The 9,998-nt window shown below is 38.0% G+C and overlaps 1 protein-coding gene across 4 annotated transcripts in view; it reads left to right on the top strand.

Moving 5' to 3' along the window:
* Nucleotides 1-2,658, top strand: part of gas2l3 (growth arrest-specific 2 like 3) — a 28,463-nt gene extending 25,805 nt beyond the window's left edge. For all 4 annotated transcript variants that reach the window (XM_030149391.1, XM_030149389.1, XM_030149390.1 and 1 more), the window contains one exon: nucleotides 149-2,658. In XM_030149391.1, the coding sequence (XP_030005251.1) occupies nucleotides 149-1,516 (1,368 nt within the window). In that variant the 3' untranslated portion in view covers nucleotides 1,517-2,658. The remainder of the gene's footprint in view (nucleotides 1-148) is intronic.
* Nucleotides 2,659-9,998: the final 7,340 nt, after the last annotated feature.

The following is a 9,998-nucleotide window of genomic DNA, read 5'->3' on the forward strand; positions in this document are numbered from 1 at the left end:
GTGCCAAGCCTCAGGACTGACTACACTTAGCGCTCCATCACTGCTATTTTAAGATGTTTTTACAGGAATATGCCACTTGAATTTATGTCTGTGCATAAAGATGAGTAATTTGGTCTTTTTAAATGAAGTGTTTTTTTTCTCTCCTCAGATGCTTCATGGTAAACATGTGATGGTGCGTGTTGGCGGAGGCTGGGACACCCTCCGTGGCTTCCTCATGAAGTACGACCCTCTCCGAGTCCTGCAGTTCACCACCTTGGAGCAGAAGATCCTGGCCTTCCAGAAAGGCCCCCCAGGACTGGGAGGACACCATGCCAATACAACTCCGCCTCCTCCTCCTCCAGATATGGACCCCCTCGCCGCCGTTAACGACCTCATGTCCTCCTCCTCTTCCTCCTCCTCCTCTGCCTCCTCCTCCTCCTCCTCTTCAGCTTGTAAGCCATCGTCCTTGGCTGCTGCAGGTCAGACATGTCGCTCATACACTGCCTCTCCAGCCTGTACACCCACGTTGCCTAGGAAAGGTGCTGCCGCCTTGCCCAAGAAGAACCTGCAGATGACACCCACCGGCCCCAAGAAGCCCACCCAGCTCCCACTGCCCATCAGCGCCAAAGGCTCCTCCTCTCTGCCTAACACTCCTGTAGGAAGCTCCTCCAAACAGTCGCCTAGCCCGGGGTGTCAAGTCCAGCGCAGAGCTGTGACTCCATCAGCAGCACCTCCAGATCCAAACCCCGCCTCCAAACTGAAGCTCAGACCCTCCCCACGTGGCGGCGCATCTCAGCCCAGGAGCCCCGTCTGTCCCGAGCCTTCTTCCAAATGCCCCAAACCCTCCAGCCCCTGCACCTCCCCCACTGCTTCCTCTGTGCCTCGCCCCGTCACTGCACCAGGACGGCCAGCTGCTGCTAAAGATGCTCGACCCCCCTCCGGCGCCAGCCAGCGCTCTCGCCTTGCACAGCGGCGACCCGGTTCACCAGCTTCGCGTCTCCGTCTAGAGGCAGCGAGACGGGCCCGTACAGCCACACGGGCCACGGCGACCCCAACCCCAAGACCAGCAGTAACGACCCCGCAGCCTCGGACACCCACCCCCAGCTCACGGACCGCCTCCCCACTGCTGCCAAAAGCCACAAGCTCCCTGACAAAAGGAAAAGAAGCTGCAGCCAAAGCCAAAGCACCCACCCCAACCAAGACCGTTACTGGTCCCCCACGTGGTACCACTGTCCCCGGGCGGGTCCCAGGGGGCAACACGGGCTCCTGTGCATCCAGCAAAATCAATCAGAAAGCACCATCCACCGAACAGAAGGCGGCGGGGCGAAAGCAAGCCGCCGCTCCAAACCCCATCAACGCAAAGGCGGCTCTGAAACCTGAACCAAGTCCACCACGGCCCCTGGCCCCGCAGAAAACCAGCCCCAACGTCAGACCTGTTAAGACGGAGCCCGGTATCACTAAGAAGCCAACACAGTGCAAGGGCAGAAATGAGGACCCGTACTTTGAAATGAACAGTAGGAGGAGGCAGAAGACATAACAGTAGAGTCTCAGAGGACTTAGCAAAACCAGCGGGCTGGTAACACACCGCTCCTTATAACAAACCAGCACTTGTTGGACTCGTCTAACAACCATATGTTAACACTAATCCTCATCAAAACATTTTTAATTTCTGACCATTGTTCATCTGTAAAATGGGTTTTATATGTTGAGTTTTGGATGTTTATTTAATTGTGTCTTATGTTTTTTAATCCAAAAGGGTCAAAGATGTCATGTATGTGTATGTTTTTGGTCTTTTTTTTTTTTTTTTTTTAAGGTCACGTCCAAGTAGCAGGTGAACACTAAAACTTGCACATTGTTTACATTTCCATTTTTAGTTACAGTTCACAGCCAGTACATTATTAAATAACAGAATTTAGTGAGCATCATGTACAAACACTAACCTCAAACCTTTGTTTTTAGCTTTTTATAAGATCATGACAGAGTGAACATATCTTTTAACAGGTTACCAAAGTCAGTGACACATGAGCACAAATTGCAGCGTCAGATTCATTTTTTTTTTAGCCAGTGACAAACTTTCCACTGGTGGACAGTCTGACATTATTTGAGTATAAGTGAGATCTAGTGGGAGGCTTTTTTTTATGATGGCGCTGGGTTGTGTCATCAGGAACGAACCTTCAGTCGTGTGCCTTCATCAGGAATCTGTCTTGTTTTGGAGTGGCATTAGAATGTATTTGATGAACAGGAGTAGGGGGTAAACGGTCTTTAATAATTAAAATTGCACAGCGTGTACAAGCACTCATGACTTTGGTTTCTCAGAAAGGCCGAGTCTCAGATGAACTACTGATCAAACGCCTCTTTTCTTTAACAGATAACACTCTCAGCCTTCCAGCGGTTGAAATTATTTTACAGAAGAATCTACTTGGCATAGACTTTTTTTCATGATTTCTAATTTTAGGTGTGTATTAAAATTCTAGTTTTCTATGTGGTGTTTGTGTAAGTGTGTACATATACATGATTATATATATATAATTACTTGTGAGGCTTTTTCTTGTTTGGCACTTTATAGAAACCTCTGTGTTTGTCACAGTTTGAATGTTGATTCTGTCGATTGTGTCTCTTATTCCAACTACCTTTTTTTTGTTAAGTTGATTAATAAATGGCCAAGTGTTTTAAAGATTACCTCCGCTATGTTGCCTGTGTCTCAACATGTTTAGTTGTTGCACCAAATGTTTGTGAGGATTTGGTTTTGCTTAAGGTCATTAAATGCTCAGCATCTTTGCACAAATACCCAACAAAGTCCTCACAGTATTAGGATTACAGGAAAACCTCTAAAATGCCTTTTTAAAATGAGGTTATTAGGTTTGTGCAGAGGTATATTGCTGCCATGTTGGTAAAAGAAATATACATCAGTATGTTGTTGTAAGAAGAAATGTTTTATGATATAGATGGATTATTCAGACTTTAAAACTTAATGTTAGTTCTGATATTAATCAGACCCATACTGCTAAGCACAAAAAATGACTTTTTTTTAAAGCAAGCTCTAAAAAATATTATACATTAATTATATTCTACTTTGAGCCATTTTTTATACCTGCATGTGACAATTATTGATATCAATTACTAATTTTATATTTATTTTTTTAATATTTAAATTTTTTAGATGCCAGGTTTTTATCATGATGCCAATATGGCATGTAATTCCTTTGTTGAATTATTATTGTGTATTATGTTTAACAGCAAAATTGATGTTTTTGTAGCATTGTTTTTTGTATACTTGTACTGTAAGTGCAAAAAATATGATCTGCATTTATACATTGAATTGAGTGGGTTTCAGTGGCATATTTTTTGCACTTGACACTAGTTTATACACAATATATTTTAGATTTACTGTAGCAGCTGAGCTGGAAATAATATAGAACAAAATACCAAAATGCTTGCCAAAATGGAGGAGACTGAATAGTCAGTGTCACATGACTGTCATCCACTGCCTCTGGAGTTAAACCTCTGATGATTCAGTGTAGTTAATTAAGTAAAGAAAGTTAAAGTTTAATATCACATGTCCAGATCATCAAGTGACTCCTTAATATGAATGCACCATAACAAGTGACTGAACAGAAGAAAGAGTGGGTCTAATCAGCTCCTGATTTGTTATTGATCAGCGATAAGATAAGACTTTTTGATCCCACCACGGGGAAATTTCACAATTGACAGCAACAACATACAACACAGAAGTACAAAGAATTAGACAGGTAGAAAAAAAAACACAAGTGAGAAAAGAAATCTAAAAGAAAATGAGAAATTTGGTATTTATATAAATATATATAGAAATAGAGGCTGAGGGGGCTCTGAGGTTGTGGTCTGTGGATGTATCAGAGACCTGCTGTGATGATAAATCCCTGAAGTTTCCAGATCCTGATGTTCAATCTCTTTCTTCCACCTGTACACACCCATGCACCTTCAATCATCCTCAACATGAATAAACTAATCACAGTATCCTCCACTGTGTTCACTAACAGCAGAATCTCACCATGTATCAAATAGAACTGAACCGAACTGCATACATGACCTATAATCCTCCATTATCAAAGTACGAGTTTCTTGTTTTTTTACGTTTAAAGGCATTGATCACAAACACACCTGGAGCTGTCTCATCCTTCTGTTCAGTCATATGTATCATCATCTGCACAACAGTAAAACCTCCACGTGCTGTGATGCAGGCACGTAAAGAAGTCCCTTTGTGATCCAGACACGTGATATTTAACTAAAGTTAATTTAAGTCTATATAATCTATATTCCTTTATTTATCTGTTCTCCAGGCACCTTATACACAAGCATGAGTTTCTATTTATTACAATATAACAGAACTTTTGTTGTTTTAACAAGATACTGATTGATTTTTATTTTCCAGACATGGCAACAATACACCTCTGTAGGTCTAAGTCTAAATAAAGGAATGAACGTGACAAATATATTGTTTTATATTTAGAATTAACTCTTTAACATTTCAAAAGTGTATTTGTCCAATACAGAAACAACAGATTAGAATGAGAAAAAGCTCAAGAGGAAGAAAAACAATCATTACAATGTTTATTGTTTATTGCCCATGCACAATCTGCACCACTAATGTAAATTATTCTGGTTGATTAGTTTTTCCCTCATATATTGACATCTTCATTGTTGCTCTGTACATGTGTTAGAAGAGACAGTTTGCACACAACATTTTTTTTGTTTACTGAGTCAACTGAAGTCCAGACTCTGACTTTGTGACCTCAAGAGTGAGCACTGTGTTTTTAATTATTTGATTAATGTAAATGAATATCCAAGCAAGCTGTTGCACCATACTTCCCTCTAGTGGTTATCATACCACACTGCAATTAGGTTATGTTGGTGTTGGAAGTTGCAGGTTGATCATATAAAACAGTGGTTCTCAGTCTTTTTCTGCCAGGCTCTCCTTTGGAGGATGAAAAATCTCCAGGCCCCCCCTCAACCCTAATATAACACTTATTGACAGAAACATCAATATTTTAACAATACTTTTTGCTTTTCCTTGAATAATTGTTTGTTCAAATGAAAAAAACTTAGATTTTTGCTTGAACAATACAAATAAACTCAACAAGACTGCCCCCTGAGACAATATTTTTCCAAATAAAAATAGAATTATAAGATAAAGTTGCTTTTTTTTAGAACAACAAACAAATTTTGTTAACAAAGATGAACATTTTAACAATATCAGTGGCTGCAATTAGCCCGTTTACATGCACATCTTAGAACATTAACCCTTTCATGCATAGTGGTGACTACAGTGGACAGCTATTCTACATCTGTTCTCTAATATATTCATGGGTTTTATTGTTTTAGTTCCATATCAGCCAACACAGTGGACACTTATGCACCATCCCATAATATACTGCAATTCATACCATTACTGTAACTTTGCTTTACTTGATAAACCTGATCTGCAGTGACATGTTTGAGTGTAAATCAATTGCTAATAAAAATTGGGACTATGATAAAATGTGAGAAAACATCAGATTAGCTGCATTAAAAATGTTTTGATTTTATAGTTTTCACACAGTATATCACTTTCTGATATTGCATTCTTTCCTTCAAAAATTAAACACATGGTGTCCGGCGGAATGGACATTTTTGGAACTCCACAAAAAATTATGAAGGTAGATTTGTTTCTGTATTGCTTTAACCAAAAAAAAAAAATTTTTCATTAAAAAACAAAAAAAAAAATCCATAAAAAAAAAATCACTTCGTAAATTTTTTTTTTCATCCAAACACTTTTTTTTATTGATTTTTTTTTTTTTTAGTTAAAGCAATAAAGAAACAAATCTACCTTCATAAAAAAACAGGTTTATTTAAAAAATTCAATTGTATTGTTTTTTCATGCCTAAAGAGGAATAAAAACACTCAGGAAAAAATCTCGACTACGGTTCTCATAATTCATGCATGAAATGGTTCAAGTGCAAACTGTACAAACTGTGCAAAAACAGAAACATTGCACATTTTTCTTTTCCAGTCCAATCCTTGTCCTTTTTCCAAACCTAAACTCTTTGTCTAGTCTAGTGACAGATCACCATGGCAGTAGCTTTGTTTGTTGCACATCCCTAAAATGAGTCCAGGGTGCTCCAACACTAAAAACATTAGTTCATGTTCTAACCTGAAGAAAAAAAAAAACAAAAAAACACCCAGGAGTGATCCCATGACTCCCCTGGCAAGCCTTCGTACCTCCCCCAGGAGGCCCACCCTACAGTTGGAGAGACTAATATAGCGATTACCATACTCCCATGACATTTCTAAAATGCCAATTTTTTCAGTTATTCAAATTACCTGAGCCAGAAAATGCACTATACATGCACTGAAACACACTATGGGTTATATTAATGTTTATATGCTGTAGGTGCAGGTCAGGATGTACTGGTTTACAGCAGCAAAAGGCAACATGTGACTAAAAATTACCACATGATGTATTTTAGAGGAAAAACACCTGATATTATTATAATGAATGTGTATGACGAAGGATAGTGATAACCCGCAAATTAATCAGTTCAGCCAAAATGCTAAAGCCTGTGTTCCAGCACATAGTTTGTATTACCACAGACTACATCCCAACCAACCATAACATTCTGAGTAATGACTGGCAAAGTGGTACCAGTTTAGATGACCTCATTACACTGGGACCTACCATACCATACCATACCATACCATACCATACCATACCATACCATACCATACCATACCATACCATACCATACCATACCATACCATACCATACCATACCATACCATACCATACCATACCATACCATACCATACCAACTTTATTTAGTAGTAGTAGTTGTAATAGTTTATTTCGAGCACATAGAATCATCAGATAACAAAGAATCATACAACATGGTCAAAACAAATAAATAAATACAATTTTTTTGCACTCGAAAAGGAGTGGGAAGAAGTAGAATTTATTGACTCCCACCCCCTTTTTACAAACTAATAATCAAACTAGATCCGCTTCCTTTGCTTTGTTTGCTTTGTTAACACACATTTTCCTCTGTATATTTTTTACAATAACAAAACATCCATAAAAAACATTCATATACACATTTTTTTTTAGTCACCTCATACACATTCACATTTGCAATAATCAACCGTTTTTATTATAAACTATAATATATATATACACTTTAAATATTTACTCCAAATACAATGATCAATAAATATGATAGTATCTTCTTATCATGATAACCACTTAACTCTAATATCTTATTTTATGCGTACTTCTAATGTTCTCTATTTTGTTATTATAGTGGATTTATACATCCTTTTATTAAATGCACAGATTGAAGATGACATTTTTAAGTTTTGCTCCAGATTATTCCACAGATGGACCCCTCTAACAGAGATACACTGGCTTTTTATGTTTGTTCTACACTTCATTTTCTTATAGATTTCAGTTCCCCTTAAATTATAATTACTTTGCCTGGGCTCAAACATCTCCTGTAGACTGTAGGGGAGCATATGTTCATAGGCTTTATACATTATAATAAGAGAACTGAGGTCAACCAGATCGTGTCGTTTTAGAGCATTTAATTTGATAAATAGGGGATTTGTTGGAGCTAGGACAAGTCGAATTGCCTTTTTTTGAAGTAAGAATATAGAATTAATATTTGATTTATAGTTGTTACTATCGCTGCACAATAGTTTATAATGCACTTTAAGAACTTTACTGCTGGCCAAAGTGCCGTACACCAAACATAAAACAGGGGATTAACCCTTTCATGCATGAATTATGAGAACCTTAATCAAGATTTTTTTTCCTGAGTGTTTTTATTCCTCTTTAGGCATTAAAAAAAACAATGTGACTGAATTTCTTTTTTTATGAACCTATTTTTCATGGAGTTACAAAAATATCCACTCAGCTGGACACCATGCGTTTAATTTTTGAAGCAAAGAAACATGTATTTACTGACATACTGTGTGAAAACTAGGAAATAAATCTTTTTTTTATGTTGCTAATCTGATGTTTTCTCACATTTTAACATACTATTACTCACTCAAATAAAAAAACCAAACACAACGTAAAAAAAAAAAAAAAAAAAAAAAAAAAAAAAAAAACTTTTAATTACAGTCTAATAACAATTAGCAATTGATTTACACTCAAATATGTTGCTGCAGATCAGGTTTATCAAGAACAAGAATGTTACAGTAATGGTATGAATTGCAGTGTATTATGGGATGGTGCATAAGTATCCACTGTGTTGGTTGATATGTAAGTAAAACAACAAAATCCATAAATATGCAAGAGACCAGCTGTAGAATAACTGTCCACTGGAGTGAGCACTGTGCATGAAAGGGTTAAATAAGTAAATAAATAAGTAAAACTAGTGATAACACAGGGCGTAAAGCGGGCTAAGAACAACAAAATACAGCCATCATAAAAACAAAGACAAATTAAAATCTGATAAAAACAGCATAAAAAAAACCAGACATGTCACTCATTGATTAAAAGCCAATGAGAAAAAGTGCGTTTTTAGATGTGATTTAAAGACAGGTAGAGACTGAGCCTGTCTAACAACTAAGGGCAACTGGTTCCACAACTTAGGGGCGACAACAGAAAAGGCACAGTCCCCACGAAGCTTCTTTTTAGTTTTTGGAACCACAAGCTGCAGCTGATCTGCTGACCTGAGAACACGAGGGGGGGGTGTAGGGGTGGATCAGGTCAGACAGGTAGGAGGGAGCAAGGCCATTCAAACATTTAAAAGCAAATACAGGGTGTCCCATAAGTCTCCATACATAGGAAAAATAAACGTTTCTTGACATAAACCATTTTTATTTATATAATATGCTCTATATGACTGCCATTTTGTCGGGAACACATTTCAATGCATGTCTGCTGAAGAACTATTAAGAAGAAATATAAAGAAATACATGTTAGAACCATATATGTATGGAATGTATTATGTCTCCTATGTATGGAGACTTATGGGACACCCTGTAGAAGAATTTTAAATCAACTCTAAAAAGCACTGGCAACCAATGGAGTGAAGCTAAAACTGGTGAAATATGTTCCTGTTTCTGTGTCCCTGTTAAAAGCCGAGCTGCAGCATTTTGGACCAGCTGCAGTCGGGAAAGTGCATTTTCACTCAGTGGGTGGGATATATCAGACAGTATGTGAACATGTAGACCTCGAAGTTGACATGTTGGAAACAGCAGCATTGTCAAGAGTAAGATCTGAGTAACTTTAACAAGGGGTAAATAGTGTTGGTCAAATGGTCAGAGCTCCTGCAGATTGTGTTCATTCCTAGTGGAAGGTGCTTAATACTTACCAAAACAACAATCAGATCTCAACTAATCCAGAATCTATGGGAGCAGAACATTATTACCACCTGGCTAATAGTGTGTACAGGGTGGGGAAGCAAAATTTACAATGAACATTTAGTTGTTTTTTCTCAGCAGGCACTACGTCAATTGTTTTGAAACCAAACATATATTGATGTCATAATCATACCTAACACTATTATCCATACCTTTTCAGAAACTTTTGCCCATATGAGTAATCAGGAAAGCAAACGTCAAAGAGTGTGTGATTTGCTGAATGCACTCGTCACACCAAAGGAGATTTCAAAAATAGTTGGAGTGTCCATAAAGACTGTTTATAATGGAAAGAAGAGAATGACTATGAGCAAAACTATTACGAGAAAGTCTGGAAGATACTATTAAAGAAGAATGGGAGAAGTTGTCACCCGAATATTTGAGGAACATTTGCGCAAGTTTCAGGAAACGTGTGAAGGCAGTTATTGAGAAAGGAGGACACATAGAATAAAAACATTTTCTATTATGTCAATTTTCTTGTGGCAAATAAATTCTCATGACTTTCAATAAACTAACTGGTCATACACTGTCTTTCCATCCCTGCCTCAAAATATTGCAAATTTTGCTTCCCCACCCCGTAGATTCCCCTTTTTCCACCAAAACAGCTCTGACCTGAGGACAAAGACGTTTGCAGCAGATCCCTGA

Source organism: Sphaeramia orbicularis, chromosome 12, assembly GCF_902148855.1.
Source record: "Sphaeramia orbicularis chromosome 12, fSphaOr1.1, whole genome shotgun sequence".
In the NCBI taxonomy this organism is placed as follows: Eukaryota; Metazoa; Chordata; class Actinopteri; order Kurtiformes; family Apogonidae; genus Sphaeramia; species Sphaeramia orbicularis.